The 20,898-nt window shown below is 41.1% G+C and overlaps 1 protein-coding gene and 1 long non-coding RNA gene across 3 annotated transcripts; one reads left to right on the plus strand and one right to left on the minus strand.

Moving 5' to 3' along the window:
* Nucleotides 1-2,363: 2,363 nt before the first annotated feature.
* SULT1C4 (sulfotransferase family 1C member 4) lies at nt 2,364-20,334 on the minus strand. 2 transcript variants are annotated; one of them, XM_009184898.4, is made up of 8 exons: nt 19,698-20,334; nt 16,351-16,476; nt 15,759-15,856; nt 15,024-15,150; nt 14,738-14,832; nt 11,897-12,077; nt 10,840-10,951; nt 2,364-3,353 (listed from the first exon to the last, which is right to left on the minus strand). In XM_009184898.4, coding segments are annotated over exons 1-8 (894 nt in total). In that variant the 5' UTR covers nt 19,852-20,334; the 3' UTR covers nt 2,364-3,352. The 2 variants fall into 2 exon arrangements, with proteins under 2 accessions (XP_009183162.2, XP_003909142.2); XM_003909093.5 differs by lacking the exon at nt 2,364-3,353 and having other exon boundaries at nt 9,609-10,951.
* LOC110741112 lies at nt 14,832-16,390 on the plus strand. The gene is made up of 3 exons (XR_002516825.2): nt 14,832-15,102; nt 15,766-15,826; nt 15,912-16,390. It is a non-coding gene; the product is annotated as an uncharacterized LOC110741112 (long non-coding RNA).
* Nucleotides 20,335-20,898: the final 564 nt, after the last annotated feature.

Here is a 20,898-nt window from a genome sequence, read left to right on the forward strand (position 1 = left end):
AATGAAAATGGCTTTCCACTGTTGCTAGCCCTGGGAGACTAACCATTCCTTATTGGTTTTGCTGCTCACATCTTTGTAAACAATCCCTTTTTGAATTGTCCTGTTGGATTCCCAACTGACATAGATGATAATGACCTTGTCATGTTTGAGGAAGAGCAAGAAGACCAAGGTGATTAGAGAGTCATGACTAGTGGGTAGTAGTCACTTCGCATTCTCTAATCACCTTTGCCTTCTTGCTCTTCCTCAAACATGCCAAGGTCATGTAGTAGGAGGTGCAGTTGAAAAGGACTTGGGCAGTTCCTGGGGGCTTTGAAGTTTGTGCTGAGTTTGGGCTGTGTTGTTTGCAAAATGGGAAAGCATTGGTTGGTTTTAAGTAGGGGAAACATGATCTGAATTATGCATCAAGAAGGTCATTCTGGCTCTTTTGTGTAAAGAGGCTATTGGAGCAGGTGTATAGGAGTGGAAGCTGTTAGGAAGACTTGTAGTGGTTCTGAGGTGATGGTGCTGTGGGTGAGGGGGGTTGTAAAGGAGGTAATGAACAGTGATCGGATTAGGATAACATTTGAAATTAGTGCCAATTTTGAGGAACAACTTGGATTTTCTGTTGCACTTATATGGGCATGAGGGAAAGAGAGGGATCAAAGAAGACTCTTAGGTTTTAGGCCAGAGTAACTCTGAATAGTGGGACTGTTAATCAAGGTGGCAGAAGGCTAGGGGTGAAGATCAGGTAGGATATTTACAAGCCATGTTTTGGGCATATTTGAACTAATTCGAGTTGTCTATTAGGCATCCAAGTAGATATGCTAATTAGGCAATTAGTTTAAAGACCATCTGTCAAATGTGAAATTTGAGTTTGAATTTCAATGCTACTATTTTCTAGCTGTTTATTGTTATCTTCTCCCCCTGGTTTTCTTGTTTGCCCTGGATGTCGACATCCAATGATAGAATGGAAAACAGACTTTCAAAGTAGCAGGTTGAAGATTTAAAAACTCAGCTGGGGCTGTATGAAAGGGGTAGGGAGAACGCAGATGTGTATGGACACTAGAGGAAGTGGAGCCAGATCCCACTGCTGCAGAAGGGAGACTGAGAGCAATGTTTCTACTCCCATGAAAGCCACACAAGTCACTGAGGGCCCAGATAACTCAAAAGCAGACAGAACACAAAGTTTTGAGGAACAGAACATGGTTTGGGCAATATCAATCCTCACATAGACTTTATGAAACGATTTATAGTAATTATAATAATCATCAACATTATAATTGATAGCTTTCATTGGTTGCGGATGATGTCCCAAGCACATTTCTTTTTTTTTTTGAGATGGAGTCTCGCTCTGTTGCCCAGGCCAGAGTGCAGGGGCGTGATCTCGGCTCACTGTAAGCTCCGCCTCTTGGGTTCACCCATTCTCCTGCCTCAGCCTCCCGAGTAGCTGGGACTACAGGCATCTGCCATGCCTGGCTAATTTTTTTTGTATTTTTAGTATTTTTAGTAGAGACAGGGTATTATACAGGATGGTCTCGATCTCCTGACCTCATGATCTACCCACCTCAGCCTCCCAAAGTGCTGGGATTACAGGCGTGGGCCACCGCGCCCGGCCCCAAGCACATTTCTAAATGCTTCACATGCATTAGCTCACATAATTCTTAAAGCAAAAGAGAAGTAGTTACTATTAGTAGTTACTATTAGTAGCTCCAGTTACAGAGGAGGAAACTGAGGTGCAGTTAAATAAATTGCTGACATTTCACACAGTGAGAAAAGTGGAGTGGGGTCTGGAACCTGAGCAATCTGATTGCAGACCTCATTTGACCACTATGCTAAGAATCTTTCAAGAAGGATAATTTCTAGTTGGGAGACTAAAAATAAACACTGATTGAGAGATGACTAATCAATGGTGAGACCAACAGTGTCTGTTCTGTCAGTGAATCCTCCTTCCCTTTTCCTTCATTCCCACTGCTCTGGTTTTGGCACCATGATGAGAACCTAAGTTTTTAAACTGCACCTTCCAACATCATTTTAAGTGGCTGTGAACCACAGCAGTAGAAAGTATGCCTCTACCTGAGGGCTGCTAGCTCACCTCTTCATTCTAACTGTCTTCATAGCAGGTATGATCTCAATGAAGTTAACATCAGGGGCTGGAGGCCGGATGGCCCTCAGGGGCTGACTGTAGGTCTCTTGACCTCCAGGAACAGCAGTGAAAGAGTCCTGCATGACTCATCGCCCCAGGCAGTGGGGTTCTGGAAGAGAGCTACCACACAGCTCATGTCCAGTCTGTTAGAGGACCACCCAAGTGGAAAGGGGACAACTTGGGTCTCTCGCTTGCCTATTGCACAAGTGTAACAGTCATTTTTGTTTAGTGTGCGAACAGAATATTTAATGCATTCCAGCCAAGAATTTGCGTCCTGATACCCTGTTTCAATTGCTATAGTTTGTTTTAAATCTTTAACCTCTACAACAGCTACTTTGGTGTTATCATTGGGTATATAACAAGAGAACTTAGGAGAGGGAGAAGGGGTGCAGGAGGTGGGGAAGCAATGAAGCACATTTCAAAGGATCCTATGGAGTCCTTCCCTGAGACTTCTGCTCTGGTACCATAGAATAGGCTTAATGAAGGGGAAGAAGTCTGGGGAGCAGAGATGGTAATCTGTACTGGATTACATTGGTTCAGCTGACAATTGGGAGGGGTAACTCCTTTAGTGAAATGAATATATGGTTTCAAGAAACTCCAAGTACTAGTTGGGGCAGTCCATCCTTGCTCTTTAGTATTTCATAGAGCATTGGACCAACTTTGGCAGAAAAGCTCTGCTCGAGGAGGACAAGATTTCCAGTTCATACTGGAATCTTTGTCAAACTATTCCCAGACTAACTTATCCCAGTTAACAGATTTCCAGTCTGAGGAGAGCTAGGAAGGACAAAGATACTTTTCTGAAGTGGAGAGTTTCCTCTGGCTTGGCAAATCTCCACAGGGCATCACAAGGCAAGCATCAGAAGTAATAGTTTGGGGTGAACTCGACCTAGGTGCATTAATAATGAGAGGACTAACAATAGAAGGGGAAAAGAAAGGGATGCAACATAAGAGGATCAAACCCATTTTAGCTTTAGCTTGGTTGGAGTTGGTGCTGGAATAGCTGTCTATGATTCTGAAGGGGGTGGTGCTCTTTTGACCCGGGTGTGATGAGTCCATCTTCTTTCTGCTGTTTGAACTGTGGCCTTGGTGTTTAGAAACACTAGGTAGGGTCCTTCCCAAGCTGGTTTGAGTTTTCCTTCTCTCCAACTTTTGATGAGGATGTGGTCCCCAGGCTGATGTTAGTGTACTGGAAACTCCAGGGGTGGCGCCTATGCTAAAAAAACCTTTAGTTCTGAGGGAAGAGAAAGTGGAAGATAAACCAAGTGTATAATTTCTGAGAAACTGGTCTTTTGTTTCAAATGTCGGAAGATCAGTAGTAGAATGTAGATAAGGCAATTCATAAAGGTTAACAACCAGCGGGTCTTAATTTCTCCTTACCACTACAGTGCTCAGTAATCGTACAAGTTTGTTGTTTTTCTTGTTATTAGTTTGTTTCTGTTTTTGTTGTTGTTTTGTTCTTTTTCCCATTTGGGTTACATCAACTCTATCTGACTTGATCACATCCGAAGGAAAGCTCCAAATTATGGGGAACAAGGCCTTCGAAGTGCCTAAATTTCCACAGACAAAAAGGGTGGTGTGGTGTTGGGAGAAAAATGGCCAGCAAAAGGTAGTGGTGGGAGGCGGGGGAAAGGAAAGGTTTTTTATTTTGATTATTTAAGGGGTTTTATTTACATAACAAGGCCACCTTTTAGCTAGGCAGGCCAAACTGGAACAGCAATGGCTGTCACCCCACACTGCAGTTCCATAGCTAAGGGTTCTGCCTTCTTTTTTCCACCATGACAGCCTAGTTTTGTTCCCTAAATCAAGTCCTTTCTGGTTTGATACTTGGTACTTCTGAAATAGCAGCAATTTGTTCCAGCTGAAACATGGTAATGAGATTTAAAAAAATTTTTTTTTTTCTTTTTGAGATGGAGTTGCGCTCTTGTTGCCCAAGCTGGAGTGCAATGGCGCGATGTCGGCTCACTGCAACCTCTGCTTCCTGGGTTCAGGAGATTCTCCTGCCTCAGCCTCCCAAGTAACTGGGATTATAGGCACATGCCACCATGCCCAGCTAATTTTTTGTATTTTTAGTAGAGATGGGGTTTCACCATGTTGGCCAAGCTGGTCCTGAACTCCTGACCTCAGGTGATCTGCCCACCTCAGCCTCCCAAAGTGCTGGGATTACAGGAATGAGCCACTGCACCCGGCCTTAAAAGGATTTTTTAAAAGGTGCTCAATGGTTAAAAGTCAGCTTAATTAAAAGATAATTTTCAATATGTGTGTATATGTGCATGCGTGTGTGTTCTTGTATTTGGGCCTTCAAATTTTTATTTTGCTCCTAGGACCTCGTTCCTTTTTTGAGCGAAAGTTTTCTTCTTTTCAGTTGACTGAATTCTGTTTTCTAAATTTACTGCTGCTGTCTCTCCTTTCTCTTGCACCCTCTGCTGCATGAGGGACTTCAAATAGTTTATAATAGCCTGGGATTTTGTTTTGTTTTGTTTTGTTTCCCATTTTTTTAATTTTAATTTTTTTTTTATTATACTTTAAGTTCCAGGGTACATGTGCATAACGTGCAGGTTTGTTACATATGTATACTTGTGCCATGTTGGTGTGCTGCACCCATCAACTCGTCAGCACCCATCAACTCATCCTTTACATCAGGTGTAACTCCCAGTGCAATCCCTCCCCCCTCCCTCCTCCCCATAATAGGCCCCGGTGTGTGATGTTCCCCTTCCCGAGTCCAACTGATCTCATTATTCAGTTCCCACCTATGAGTGAGAACATGCGGTGTTTGGTTTTCTGTTCTTGCGATAGTTTGCTGAGAATGATGGTTTCCAGCTGCATCCATGTCCCTACAAAGGACACAAACTCATCATTTTTTATGGCTGCATAGTATTTCATGGTGTATATGTGCCACATTTTCTTAATCCAGTCTGTCACTGATGGACATCTGGGTTGATTCCAAGTCTTTGCTATTGTGAATAGTGCCGCAATAAACATACGTGTGCATGTGTCTTTATAGCAGCATGATTTATAATCCTTTGGGTATATACCCAGTAATGGGATGGCTGGGTCATATGGTACTTCTAGTTCTAGATCCTTGAGGAATTTCCATACTGTTTTCCATAATGGTTGAACTAGTTTACACTCCCACCAACAGTGTAAAAGTGTTCCTATTTCTCCACATCCTCTCCAGCACCTGTTGTTTCCTGACTTTTTAATGATCGCCATTCTAACTGGTGTGAGATGGTATCTCATTGTGGTTTTGATTTGCATTTCTCTGATGGCCAGTGATGACGAGCATTTTTTCATGTGGCTGTTGAATAGCCTGGGGTTTCTTAAAGAAGATGGAGAAGGTGCCAGACTCCCTTTGTGAGAGACCTGTTTTTCCTTATGGAACCCTGGGAGTGTAAGCAGACCAGTTCATCTCAGCTCTTAAATTGCTTCCTTTCGTGTTGTGTTACCTGATTTATTGACTAGAATAGTTATCGCCACAGAGGCTACTCTTGCGTTTCTAAGGAAGAGTGTAGTTTAGACACTTAGAAATGCCTTTGTTTAAAAAGAATTTTTTTAAGTGCACTGTAAAAGCATCACATGGTCTAGCCTCATAATAATTCTCCCTTTTTGGAGACCCAGGATTCAGTGTGGGCGCTGCCCAGAGCTCAGAGATCCAGTTAAAAGATAGGTAGGTAGTTCCTAGCTAAATAAAACTGGTCTCCTCATACAATCTTATGATAGATTTCTATAAATTTTATGTTTGATTTGGCATCCATCTTTAATCTCCCTCTAGCACCATTAGACTTTTTCTCTCAGTACTTTAAGATGTAAATTTTGCTATCTGATTTTTTGTCTAAGAGTTGTTTTCCTTCAATATGCAGATTTAGGGCTATTTATCTGACAACTGCGTAGGGTAGCAAACAGATTATTGAGAATTTGAAAGTCTAAGACAAAAAAAAGTTTTTATGAATCTGTAAGATGTACTTCTATTGGCATGCCTAATATATCTATGTATTTATGTGTTGTGTACACAATGGTTTACTGCATACATATATATGAGCTCTAATTAATTGACTTAAGAAAAAAGCGCTTGAATCAAATACTTTATCAGGAAAAAAGACTAGTCAAAAGCTTTTTCAAGGTTATATAACTTAAGTAAAATTTTAAATAAATAAGTTGGCTTTAAAATTATTGGTAATGTTAGAAATGTCTTGAGAACTCCCAGAATATATTTTTATTTGCATTTATTAATCAAGCAATTTTATACTTATCCCTGCCAAATACTATAAGAGGTCAAAATTTGGCATAGGGGTTACAAAACTATAAACCCAGCCCAAAACAGAATGATCTTTGCTTGTGTAATATTTAATAAATAAGATATTGGCCGGGCGCGGTGGCTCAAGCCTGTAATCCCAGCACTTTGGGAGGCCGAGACGGGCGGATCACGAGGTCAGGAAATCGAGACCATCCTGGCTAACACGGTGAAACCCCGTCTCTACTAAAAAATACAAAAAACTAGCCGGGCGAGATGGCGGGCGCCTGTAGTCCCAGCTACTCGGGAGGCTGAGGCAGGAGAATGGCGTAAACCCAGGAGGCGGAGCTTGCAGTGAGCTGAGATCCGGCCACTGCACTCCAGGCTGGGCGACAGAGCGAGACTCCGTCTCAAAAAAAAAAAAAAAAAATAAATAAATAAATAAATAAATAAGATATTGATATTGGTTTAAGGAAAATAGCTACATCTTGAATTATTCAGTAAAATTACTATAACTTCTAATTTTGTGGCTTTAGGCAGTTTAGTCCACAGGCAGTAAGGTTTGTTTTGGGAAAGGACTGTTATCATCTTGTTTCAAAACTAAAGTAGAAATTAAATTCCTCCCAAAGTTAGTTTGACCCACGTCCAGGAATGAACAAGGACAACTTGGAGGTTAGAAGCAAGATGGAGTTGGTTAGGTCATATCTTTTTAACTGTTTCGGTTATAATTTTGCAATGGTGAGTTTCATATCTTTAAATGATGACTATCGCAGTTTTCATAGTCTAGGTAAACAATTAAAATAAGATAATTAGGTGAATGTAATGGAATAAATACTTGTAGACTTGTCATAATTTGGAATCTGAAGTTAAAATAATAATAGATATTTCATTATTTGAATATTTTTTAATAAAAATATATTGTAGGAAAACATTCTAAAAAAGTGTCTTTTTGAAAAAAGGTGAACTTTTGTCTAATTCAAAGCATTTTTAAAGGTTATGGGTCACTCACGGTGGCTCACGCCTGTAATATCAGGACTTTGGGAGGCTGAGGCAGGTTCACCTGAGATCAGGAGATCGAGACCAGCCTGACCGACATGGAGAAACCCCGTTTCTACTAAAAAAATACAAAATTGGCCAGGCACGGTGACTCACGCCTGTAATCCCAGCACTTTGGGAGGCTGAGGCGGGTGGATCACGAGGTCAGGAGATTGAGACCATCCTGGTGAACACGGTGAAACCCCGCCTCTACTGAAAATACAAAAAAATTAGCCGGGCGTGGTGGTGGGCGCCTGTAGTTCCAGCTTCTAGGGAGGCTGAGGTAGGAGAATGGCCTTAACCTGGCAGGCGGTGGAGCTTGCAGTGAGCCGAGATCGTGCCACTGCACTCCAGCCTGGGTGACAGAGCAAGACTCTGTCTCAAAAACAACAACAACAACAGCAAAAAACAACAACAAAAAAACAAAATTAGCGAGGCGTGGTGGCACATGCCTGTAATCTGACCTCCTTGGGAGGCTGAGGCAGGAGAATCACTTGAACCTGGGAGGCGGAGGTTGCAGTGAGCTGAGATCAAGCCATTGCACTTCAGCCTGGGCAATAAGAGTGAAACTCCGTCTCATAAAAAAAAAAAAAAAATTCAATGCAGTGCAGAAGGGTGCTATAATGAGCCACCTTTGTTCTCAGTGGCACCCAACCTGAGTATGCTGTTGTTTCTGTTAGCACTTCAAGTTAGGTGATATGGAAACCATCTACTTTGTAATTTTCTGTTTCATGTGGTATTTCTAATTCTAGGGTGAATTTTCATTTCTCAAACACTGGATTTAAGTTTGAAACAGTATGACATGTATTTATTTTTAAAATTATGTTCCTACTGGTTATTCAGAGATAAATAGGATCCAGGTGGCCTCCTGAGGCCTTTCAGTCATATAAAATCTCCTCTTAACATTGCCAAAGTGTATGAGTTTCTAAATACTTTACATAGAATCGTAATACTTATATTATTGCAGTGGGTTACCTCTTGCATCTCTACACATGAGCTTTGATTTCCTTTAATATTTTCTTGGTTCAAGTCCAGACCTCCTCCACAGAAGTAAAAGGTTATTGCTTTGGTGTGGCAAAACACCAAATGTGTACGCTGTATTTACAAACGCAATGTATCGAAAGGTTCCAAAGTCTAAATGCATTATTTTAATTCTCTGATGAAATGGAAATAATCTTGAATAGATCTAGAATATAATATCCTAATCACTAGTTTCAAAAGACTTGAGAGAACAGGCCAAGTGAAGACCAAACCGAGTTGGTCTAGTTGGGGCTGGAGCTAAAGTAACTAAACCACAGAGATTGGTTTTGCTTGCTGGGGATATGGAGGGGGTTTGCAGGAAAGTAAGAGGTAGGCTGGGCATGGTGGCTCATGCCTGTGATCCCAGCACTTTAGGAAGCCAAGGCAGGTGGATTGCTTGTGCCCAGGACTTCAAGACCAGCCTGGGGCAACTGGCAAAATCTTGTCTCTACAAAAAACAACAAAAACAAAAAAAGTAGCCGGGAGTGGTGGTGCATGCTCGTAGTCCCAGCTACTCTGGTGGCAGAGGTGGGAGGATCACTTGAGCTCAAGGGTTTGAGATCAGCCTGGGCAACAGGGTTGAAACTCTGCTCTACAAAAATTAGCCAGTGTGGTGGTGTGAGCCTCTGGTCCCAGTTGCTTGGGAGGCTGAGGTGAGAGGATTGCCCTTGAGCGCAGCAGGTGGAGGTTTCAGTGAGCTATGATCACGCCACTGCATTCCAGCCTCGGTGACAAAGCGAGACCCTGTCTCAAAAAAAAAAAAAAAAAAAAAAAAAAAAATCTTGTCCAATAGAAAGTTCTCTGATGTTAGAAATGTTTTAGAATCTGCACTGTCCAATATGATACCCTCTAGCCATTCATGGCTACTGAGCAATTGAAAGTTGGCTGGTAAAAATGAAGAACTGAATTATAATTGTATTTTGTTTTAATTAATTTAAATTTAAATAGCCACATGTGACTAATATCTAGCATATTGAACATCATAGCTGTAAATTAGAGTGCGTTTAGGGACTGTCTGCTTGAAATATATAAGAGTTAGCTTTTTAGAATTTCCTTGACATGTTTTTTCAGCCATTTATATTTGAGCGTGTTATATACCGTTTGGTGTGCAATGAAATATACAGCAATATCCCTATCTTGGAGAAAAAAGCAAACAAGTAAAAATTAAAATAAGCAAAGAGAGACAATACAGAAACACGAGAGTTGCCATAATACACTTTAATCTTCATCACAGAAGAGTTACCCCAAGTGTAGAGGACTTCGGAAAAGCAAGAGTGCTTTCCAGGTTGTAGGGTTTGTAGGAGGAAGGGACTGGTTATTGAAGCGTGTTATATGTCTTGGGTAGGTAGAAAGAAAGGAAAGGAAATTTCAGGAGGAGGCTTGGTATAAATAAAACTGGGAGGGTAGGAAGCTGTAAGATGTGACTAGGAACAAGTAAGTAGGCTAATTTGCTGGAATATGGAGGTGGTTTGGAAGGTGAAGCTGGAAGTGAAGGCTGGAGTCGTTATGGTTACAGCTGCTTTTGAATTCATAGCTAAAAGCTTGGGATTTGTCTTTCAGGCAGTGAAAATTCAGTCATTGAGGGATTTTGAGCTAAGGAACAACATAATAAGAGTCTTGTTAAGGAAAATAACCTTACCATATGTATGAAATAGAGAGAAAGAAGTTAGGAAGCTATTACATTAGTTGAGACAAGAAGTAAAAGGTTTCTGAACCAGAAGGATGGCTATAGAAATAGAAGGAAAACAAGGAATGGTTAGATGGAAATACTGTAAGAGATTTCATAGATTAAAACTGACAGATTTTGCTGACAGATGAGAATGGATTGTGGTGGCACTGGGAAAGATGAGTGAAAAGGTGACTCCAGGATTGTAGCATTAGCTGAAGGTGGGAGAGTGAGTCCAGTTAAATATATAGGCTGGTGAGAAATGGGGCCAGATGTATTACACTAGGACCCTGAAGTTTTTCTTGGAGGGTTCCAAGAGGAAACTGAGTCATTTGACAGTTCACCACCAAAAAATTGCTGAAATGAACAGTCACTATTTACACATTAGTGATGCATTTAAAAATTAACTTGAACCAAAACTTAATCTGAAAATGTTAGTGTATTATCATGTGAGGACTGAAGCATTTTCAATATGTTAATAAGCACATGATTGTAGGAAATGTAAATATGATAATTGGCAATGATACCAGGATTGTAACTAGTGACTTACTGAGCTTCCCTCTCTCCATGTTGCCACCCTGCTGCCTGTCACCGCCTTGCCCCCAGCCTTTTTAATTTTTTTTTTTAGTAGAGTGAACGAGAGCAAACACAATAAACTATTCTGATAACTGGAATCCGACATCATTTGTTGTGAGAATTAAACTTTCATTATTACCTAAATATACTGGGTAATAAACTAAAATATTTTTAGTTCTTTTTCTTCCTTACTAGAATTGGAAGTGGAAAGTTAGTCTGGTATCCGCCATTTTCTTCTTGTAATCTTCATCAAATCTCTCATTCTGAGCCACGGTGAAGTGTTTCTTCCAATCTCCCACTGCCCCTGAAATACAGTTATGTGGGAGAGGGTCAGTAGTTGTTGGAAGAGTCTGTGCTTCCCCGTTCTCCTGTTTCTGTGTGATGATTTCTATGCCATGTTCCAGGAAGAGCAGTATTGGACAAAACGTTTCTCTTGCTATCCTGTCACTTCCTTATCCTGAAGGGAAGACAACTTTCCTGTCTGATTTGTGAGACGAGGAGAGCCTCTTACCGCCTGGCTGCATTAGTGAGTGAGCAAGACCACTATGTTACAACAGCAGGCCTGAAGGCTTTCTTGTCTTTCTCTGTGCCCTGCTGCACATCGAAGCATGGTGGGTGCTCATGACTGTAGCTCCCATGCTGTAAACTGACCAAGAAGGGCCTATTTCTGGGAGGCCCAAGGTACCATTTGAAGAAGAAAAAATATGACCCCTCCCCCAAATTCTCTGATTGTAATCCCTGTTACCTTTCCCAGTTTTATTTTTCTTAATGTTATCTATGTATTCTTTTATTTTGCTTATCACTAGAATATAATTTCCATGCAGGAATGAATTTTTGTGTTTTGTTCACTGCTGCAAACAGTGACTAGAACAGTGCCTGGCACATAGAAGCCCCTCAGTAAGTACCTTTGAATGACTGAATCTGATAGCATAGAACCGACTATAAAATGGATTCTTTCCCCTCTCTGACTTAATTCCATATATTTTCATGTTATTAGCCAGAACTCTTAAGGGAAAGTGGGGATAAGTGGTTGGATTTAGACATCAAATCTTACTCTCTGAATCTTAATAATAATTGGCTAATTAAATACTATTTTCATTTTATCAGTGGCTTCTTAAATACTTCTTTTCCCCAAATCATTTATTAAAGATATTATTTTTTCCTAGCCATAGGAAAGAAAACTCCTCTCAAATGCTATAAAATATTTGACAGTTCTTTTAAGATTATAACGAAAAGAAACTATAAAAACCTTTTCTCATGAATGGAGAAATGGAGTGGTCCATGATTTCAGCAGGAATCGATGAATAGTTTGCCATTGAATTCTGTTTCATAACATCAAATGAAGTGTAATGGACAATTTTATCTAGAACTTTGTCATCTAGTTTCTTCTCAATAAATTCTGTTAGCTTCTGAACTTCATGCTTTGGGTTCTATGATCAGAGTCAAAAGAAGAGTAATGATTTAATAGAATTAGTTTAAAAAGAATATTGTGATGGATTAATGATAGTAACCGGTAACATATTCGAGTTAAAATAAAAAACAAATCTTAACAAATGCTCAAGTGACTCATTTTAACGTGATGACCCATATTGTTCTTTTTTTAGTAATTGGAATCACTAATAATTTTTTCCCCTTAATATGTAATCAACTGGGTAAGCTTAGTGAAACATTCACCAGACAATGACGTACAGTGCCTAGTGAATGGTTCACTGAGGGAGTGTGCCAGGGTTATGTCCACAAGCCCTGCGCAAGACATTTCAGAAGCACAGGAGCAGAAGATGTAAGACCTGACCAAGAGGAAGCTATATCCTGTTTCTGACATTGACAGAAATGTCCCCAGACTGCAGTGATGGCAGGAGGAGGGGAGAGAAATTTTTATTTTTATTTTTTGCATATGTCAAGAGGTACCCATGGCTAGTACCTCTGGTACCAGACCACCAAGTCAAGTGGAACTGAGAGTAGCTCAGTTCCAGTGTAACCACTGCTTTCTCATCAGAGGGACATACAACCTTGTGACATCACTGTGGCTGTGGGACTCCTCCATCTGGGAGCAGGGAGCGGGTGGGAAGGGAAAGTGGAAGCGCTTACCCCAACCACTGTGTCTGTAGTGGGCTTCTGCTTTAAAAGCTTGTATGTCAGAAATGTTTCATTTAATTGACCTCACACAGACTAGGAATCAGAGTACTGAGAATTGTGAGCTTTGTGAGGGGACATTCCCAAACAAGATCACAGCAATATTTTTAAAAGTTTTAGGGACTCTGAGGTTAGATTACCTGTTTCGGTAAAGTTTCTTCCTGGCACGCATAATACGCTAGGGTCTACCTAAGCAAAAGAGCCCGATTCCCGGCGACATATCCTTTCTCTGACACGGCTATGATACACGCCGTAGACAAACATCATCTGCCCGGAGTCTTCCTATGGGGCACAACACTGTTGTACCAAGTAAAAACAATGTAAACACAAGGAGGGAATTTTATACTGATAACCTCATAGGTTGTTCTGCTGGTTCTTTAGTCATGCTTCTGAAAATCCTAGAGCTATAACAATTATTTTAAAAACCACATGAAAATGGTCTGTGTTTTCCACTCCTTTGATATTTTGTAGAAATCACTGATATCACAAGGCCCAGCAGTGATTGAACCTTAGAGAAGTGCATCTAAATGGTGATGTGTGCTTGAATCTCGTGGGAATTTTATAAAACTCCAGACTTAGCAGGCCTAGAGCAGCCTCCAGTAGCTTATGCAAACTAGTCTGTGAAGTACCTGTTGAGTATCAAGGCTTTCAATGACCAATTCAAGAACAGAGACTATAATTCTGTATAGAGCTCTGTATTTAGTGGGGTCACAGAAAGTAGCAGAGTAGATGATTATTTACAACAAACATCCACTGATATTATCTCATTTAGTCCTCAAATAAATCTTGAATAGGTAAGTCTTATTATCTTCATTTTTACATTTAAGAAAACTAAGCCCCCAAGATGTTAAGTGTCTTTACCAAGAATTGACGGAACTTGATTTCAAGAATTTTTAATCTAAATCCATTTTCCATTGAACCACTTCCTAAACTGTTTCTTAAAGCTATTGGCTGGGCGTCGTGGCTCACGCCTATAATCCCAGCACTTTGGGAGGCCGGGCGGGCAGATCACAGGGTCAGGAGATAGAGACCATCCTGGCTAACACGGTGAAACCCCGTCTCTACTAAAAAATACAAAAAATTAGCCGAGCGTGGTGGCGGGAGCCTGTAGTCCCAGCTATTCGGGAGGCTGAGGCAGGAGAATGGCGTGAACCCGGGAGGCGGAGCTTGCAGTGAGCCGAGATCGGGCCACCGCACTCCAGGCTGGGCGACAGAGCAAGACTCCGTCTCAAAAAAAAAAAAAAAAAAAAAAAAAGGTATTATGTTCCTCAGTGCTAATAAAAAAAACAAAAACTCCGGGCACAGTAGTTCATGCCTGTAATCCTAGCACTTTGGCAGGCGGAGGTGGGTGGAACACTTGAGGTCAGAAGTTCAAAATCAGCCTGGCCAACATGGTGAAACCCCGTTTCTACTGAAAGTACAAATAATTAGCTGGGTGTGGTGGCAGGCGACTGTAATCCCAACTACTCCAGAGGCTGAGGCAGGAGAATCGCTTGAACTTGGGATGTGGAGCTTGCAGTAACTTGAGATCGCGTCACTGCACTCCAGTCTGGGCGACAGAGTGAAACTCCTCTGTCTTAAAACAACAACAACAACAACAACAACAACAACAACAAAACAAAACCAAAGAAACCAAAATGTGCTAGGATTTTTTTCCTGCTAAACTGCATTTTAAAACAGATATGCAAGGGAGAAATGACACAATCCATATTGGGTAATAACCTCCCTGTAAGGGAAATGTGCAGCATCCCGGGGAGCACCAGGAAGCTGCAGGTGAGACTGTGTGATACTTAAACTCATGATCAGCCATGTGCATTTGGACAAATGACAGCTGTAGCCAACGAAGTGCAGCAATTTTCTGTTCCCCACATCAATCTGAGTCCCTGATGGGGTCAATACATTATGACTTAAATGTTTTATGGCCCAGTGGGCACACATTAGATGGCACTGTGCTCACCTTCTTCATGTCCTCATAGAAGAGGTAGAGAATACGGTGTTTGTCTTTGGCTTCCCACCATCCTTTCACATGTTCATGCCAGGAGCCCCAGCACACTGGAAGATGGGATGGAAAACAGGGCAATGAGTCACAGAGGTCCTATTATCCCTCTGAAAGGAGAATTCCTGAAGTGAGAGTGTTCCATTAGAGAAGGTAGAGCCCCTGCCGTTCAAAAGAGATGATTCTTTCCTTCTAGGGTGTTTGGAGATTTTGAGAAATGAAGGGAAACAAAACTAAATTCTCTCACCTTTCCCAGCCAGAAAAGTCTCAAAATACTCTTCCCATGTTCCTGGATCAGGAAGTGCTTTATTCATTCTTTGGAAATGGTAATAGGATACCATGTTGTCCTTGGGATTTCTTGCTACATAGATTATCTGGGAATGATGAGGGGAGGGGAGGGAAGAAGGAAAAAAAAAAAACAGGATTTTTTTTTTTTTTTTTGCTATTACTGCCCAGGCAACTCATGTTAGGGTGGATACATTTCATACAGTTCAGTTTTTCTGAGGCTGCATTTTTGTCATCCTGGTTATGGGAGACTTTTTTGTTTTGTTTTGTTTTTGAGACAGAGTCTCGCTCTGTCACCCAGGCTGGAGTGCAGTGGCGCCATCTTGGCTCACTGCAACCTCCGCCTCCTATGTTCAAGTGAGTCTCCTGCCTCAGCCTCCCGAGTAGCTTGGATTACAGGCGTGTGCCACCCCATCCTGCGAATTTTGTGTTTTTAGTAGAGATGGGGTTTCACCATGTTGGTCAGGCTGGTCTCGAAGTCCTGACCTCAGTTGATCCACCCATCTCAGTCTCCCAAAATGCTGTGATTACAGGCATAAGCCACTGTGCCTGGCTAGGATTCGTATTAATTTGTGTATTGATGATTGTGAAGAGGTAGACTTTTTTTTTTTTTTTAAACAAGTGAAGTGTTTTAAGAGGAAATGGAAGACTAAGGTTGTTTTAAGGAGTACAGCTCTGAATTCCTTTTGCTTTTTACCTTACAGTTTTTCTCTAGGAAGGATGGTGGCAGCAAGTGAAAAGGAAGATGTGTTTTCAGGATCCGTGGTGAGGGCATTGCATGAGCTTGTTCCAAACCTGCAAAATTGGTTTTTGATCAATTTCTACTATTTTTTTCTCTATTTGCTTCCAGGTTCTGCTGCTTCCGTTATTGCTACTACAAGTCAAAGCATCTGCAAGAACATTGTAACTATAGATCTGGTGTGAGAGAATATGTCTAGCCCATGAAGAGATGTTTGGCTAGAACTATTCCTAACCATAACAGTCAACCAAATAAATAAGAGCCTAAAAAATTCAAATCCTTTCACCAGGGTTATCTTACTTGAGCTTATCCTTTTGAAGTAAAATTAATTTCTAACTAGAGAAACAAAATTTAACTCACTTTTGTATAAACAATAATTCCATTAGAAAACGTCTGTAGTATAACAGTGGCCAGATACAGTTAAAAAAAGACAAAACCACAAAACTCACCAATCGTTTTTTGAAAGCCTATAATTCTGAAAGGTTAAAAGACAGTAAAAATCCTAAGTGCATTTTAGGACTGTAGTGAAGTGTGGCTATTCCATACTTACCAGATCCTAAGGATGGGATTTTCCATTCCAGGAAAGGAAATCGTTGATGAGTTGGTGCCCGTTTACTTTTCTCCACATCACCTTCATTTTGTATTAATTCCACTATCTCCTGTGTCCATGTTGTTCCTTATCCCACATGTAAAATGAAGATGGATGGACATTTAGTACAGCATATTCCTTAAAATATGATCAAATACTTGTTAGAACATCTATGTCTTTTTTTTTTTTTTTTTTTTTTTTTTTTTTTTGAGACAGAGTCTTGCTCTGTAGCAAGGCTGGAGTTCAATGGTGCAATCTCAGCTCACTGCGACCTCTGCCTCCTGGGTTCAAATGATCTCACCTCAGCCTCCTGAGTAGCGGGGGTTACACGTATGCACAATCACCCCCGGCTAATTTTTGTACTTTTTGTAGAGACAGGATTTTACCATGTTGCTCAGGCTGATCTGGAACTCCTGAGCTCAAGTGATCTGCTTGCCTTGGCCTCCTAAAATCCTGGGATTACAGGTGAGAGTCACCCTGACTGGACCATCTATGTGAATTTAAAAGATAGGTTTTAAATGGGATTCAGAAGATAGCATTCCTTTTTTATATCTTATTATCATAATATGAATTTTAAAAAAATACTCCAATTTTGAATGGACATTAGACTGATAAATATATATTTTTTTCTGTCACAACTATTAATTTGGATTGTTATTGTTCTCTTGATTTAGCTGTATTGTCCTTAGAAAGGGCATTCTCCCCAAATTGTGGTCTCCTATAGAGAAATGACTATATGGCTTTCAAACTCTCTTTTTCCCAGTCACATAGCATAGGAGACATTTAGTATTTGTTGGCTGAATAAATGAACCATTAGGGTTTGAACTTGATATTGACTATTAGCACTTAGTATTCATTTTTCTATTTTCTCTGTTTCCCCCATATTTCATGGACTGAAAGGCTAAACTCCTTTGCCACTAAGATTCTGAAGGCTATTTAGATCCCTCCAGTGAGATGCATTAGCCTGAGTTTTGGAAGGCAGTGGGGAGATAGAAGTCATCCTTCCTGAGGAGGTGTCTGCTGATAGTAGCCCCAGCAGATAGAAATTTTGCAAAGACCATTCCACGTTCCATGGCCCAGTGCCCTAGACCCAACCACTGCCACTGTGGCCATAGGTAGAATGGAATCCCCCAGCTTCAGTCTGTCTGTGTCTTGCACTGATCCTGACTTATACAGTGATATTGTGCTATCAACATAATCTTCACCCTTTGATGAATATCTGTTGCACCAGTTGTTCTGGCAAAATCCAGGTTAAGAGGATGTTGAGTTATTTTAAGACGGCTTTTTTATCCAGAGACAGGGTCTTGCTCTATTGCCCAGGCTGGAGTGCAGTGGTGGGATCCTAGCTCTGTGCAACCTCCCAACTCCTGGGCTCAATGGTCCTCTTGCTTCAGCCTCCCAAATAGCTAGGACTATGAGTACACGCCACCACGCCCGGCTAATTTTTAATTTTTTTTTTTTTTTTGTAGATAGGAGTCTCCCTATGTTACCCAGGCTGGACGCAATCTTCTGGCCTCAAACGATCCTCCTGCCTTGGCCTCCCAAAGTGATGGGATTACAGGTGTGAGCCACCATGCCTAGGCAGGATGGCTTCCTGAATCCTGATCTAGGTTGATCTTTCCTGTATTATCTGGCTGAAGTTCTATAGATTCCTTTTCCCATATTCTCAATTTAGTGCTTTTAAAGGCCTAGAATAAGGGCATAAGTTAGAAATAAATTAAATTATATTTTATATTTTGTATGAGTTGGTCTCCTGTATTTTCTGGCAGCAACTTTTATTACAGGATGAAGGGTCAAGATATCTTTAGTTATCCATGCAAAGAATATTCCAGCCATTTGTACTAGTTTTATGACAATTCATAGCCATAACACTGAATGTCTATAATGAATGAATTGAATGAATTTATAGACATGAGCCAACATGAGGGCAGATTGAAATGTTGCTAGAGGTTCTGGGGTGAGTGGAATGACTTCTCAATTTATTCTCTAGAGGTCAGTGATTCCATGATGTATTTTTTCTTGTCATTCAGAGTATTATTCTTTTGAAAATTTAGGGTGAACTATTTTTGCCATCTATGCTTGTTTCTTCTTCCTTTTAATAAAATAGACTTCATTAACGTATATGGTTTTAGTTATGATTAAATATTAATTTAGATGGCAAGCATTTAATTTTCTTAGTGTGCTTTTTGAATTGCTTAAACCTCATTAATGCCATGAAAAACCTAAATGAACCATATCTTAGTACTTGCATTTGGCAGGTAGAGAAAAGATTATTTAGGTACTGAATTGATAATCAAGTGGAATTGTCGATGAAATTAAGATGATAAGATGTGATCCTCACCAGTGGCTACTTTTAGAAATTTCATTCAGACAAATTTGATCCTGAATGGGCTCCCGATGAGTAAGTTTGGGAAATCAGGACCAACATGAAACAGACGGACAAAGAAGAGACCAAGGCCTCCGTGTTCCTGCAGAATCTTCTGTCAGGATCTTAGAGATAAGAACAAAAGAGGGTTTTGAACAGTCTCAGAAAATACTGAGGTTTAGATTTTTTGGTGTGTGTGTATTTGTGTGTGTATAACAAGAGTTTTTGACAGCTTGATTTTGCAAAGAGCAAATGTATATATAATTTGTGTGTAGACCGAGTTAACTATTTCTGGTAGATATGTAGATATGCAAAAATATTTATAGAGAACTATTTCCACCTCATCATCCCCCAATTTTTATGATGTGGTTGCTGGGCTCAAGCTAGTCCTACTTTTACAGACAACTTTGTTGAACTGATTGTTGAGATAAGAGAGTTGGTTCACAATTTACCACAAAGGAAGGTGGAAATCAGAAGGATGGTTCTCAGACCGTGAGATGGGAGGGCTGCTGAGGTGGTATCAGCATTGCAGAACCAAAGCTCCCCTATTTCTATCCCAAATCAGCCTCGGGATCCCCTTTCTAGCTCACACACTCAAAGCAGCTTTTTACAAGATTTGCAATAAGGGCCTAGATTGGGAACGAATAAATAAGCAAGTATACCCTTTTGCTCTTAACTGTTTTCACTGTCTCCTGGGAAAGTAAAAAAAAAAAAAAAAGGTAAGTACATCATAACATCATAGGAAGGTTGAATTCTAAAAATTTGTGTGTCATTTTAGTATGTTTCGGTATAGCTTCAGTTTCCACTAGTAACTTTCTTTAGCCGTATCACTCCGTCCAGTAGAGTTTTCCAGATCAACCTCTTTATTTCATGACTAATGCGTCCTTCCCACTTACCTTCCTAACTCTCCTCTTCCCCTTCCCCTGTAAGCCCTTCCACCTACCTGCTTTAGGATAGGTAGAAATAAGCAGGTCATCAGGCTTGGCTTGGAAGTTCCAGATCTCATCCCAGATGTCACAGGTGACTGTGGGTTGAAGAATTCCCTTCACGTAGTTGACACTTAAGCGCTTTGTTCCATCAAATGTAAAATCCTCCATCTTGTGTAAGGCCGTTAGTATAGGAAATCAGAGGGCTCTTCCAGACACAAAGTTATCTCTCAGTCAGCATATGGCTGCATTGTGGATAGAGGCAGCTCTCTGTCCACCGCTCTACCACACTATCCAGCCCTCTAGCATAGGCCTGTCTGGGAAAGCCTGGTGCTGGCCAGCAAACAGACAGAAAGTGAACTGCAGGCTCCCGACTCAGGTTCCAGGGAACTGGAACTCTTGTTTGAACTTTGTCCACTGGCAGTTTCCTGAGGACTGCAGCCCCCTCCCTACCGGGCTGTGACGTCACAGCAGAGGCGGTCATAAACCCTGCTGTCTGGGTCCCGTTCCAGCCCTTCTGTTCTCTGTCAGTTAACAGGACATAGTGTCACATTGTTTATATCCCTCGTCTCTGTATCCATTAAACCCTTCACAGATATTTTCCTTAATTGTTTCTTAGTTGTAGGATTTGCCTGTGAAATTACAGATTCTACACAGAATGACTTCCCGGAGAGACTGCAGGGACTTTCCCATGGGCTATTAACAGTGGTGGCCTGGATGGATCTGAACCTCCCAGTACAAACATCTGCCAGGGTCAGCTTTGTTACTTTTTAAGAGTAACATAAATATTGCTAAACTGGAGAAGGCTCCTTCCTTTGTAGGGGTTTCATCACAGCCATGAAAACATGCATGCCTCATTTAAAGCAAAATGGATGCAGAAAACTCCAGAGTTAACAGAAGACAGTGGCTGCCTTAGGAATCCATTCTGCCCCTGGCAATCAGACATTTTACAACTTGCTTCAGTCCCTGCCCCCAGCCTGGCCTGCACCCCAGGGCCGTGCCACACTTGCTCCCCATGGCAGCACTCCTTCTTCTGGAGATCTTGTTGGCTCTTGTGTGTCTGGCTCTTGTCTGATTCTCTTTCTTCACGTCCCAGCTTGTGTGCCCCCTTTCTGGAGAAGTCTTCTTTGACTTTCAGTGTCATCTCAAGTAGGTCCCTCCTATTTCCCTGCTCATGGCAACTTGTGTTCCTTTAGAGCAACCATTGACAGTTAGTTT

This window comes from Papio anubis, chromosome 14 (assembly GCF_008728515.1).
Source record: "Papio anubis isolate 15944 chromosome 14, Panubis1.0, whole genome shotgun sequence".
Classification (NCBI taxonomy): Eukaryota; Metazoa; Chordata; class Mammalia; order Primates; family Cercopithecidae; genus Papio; species Papio anubis.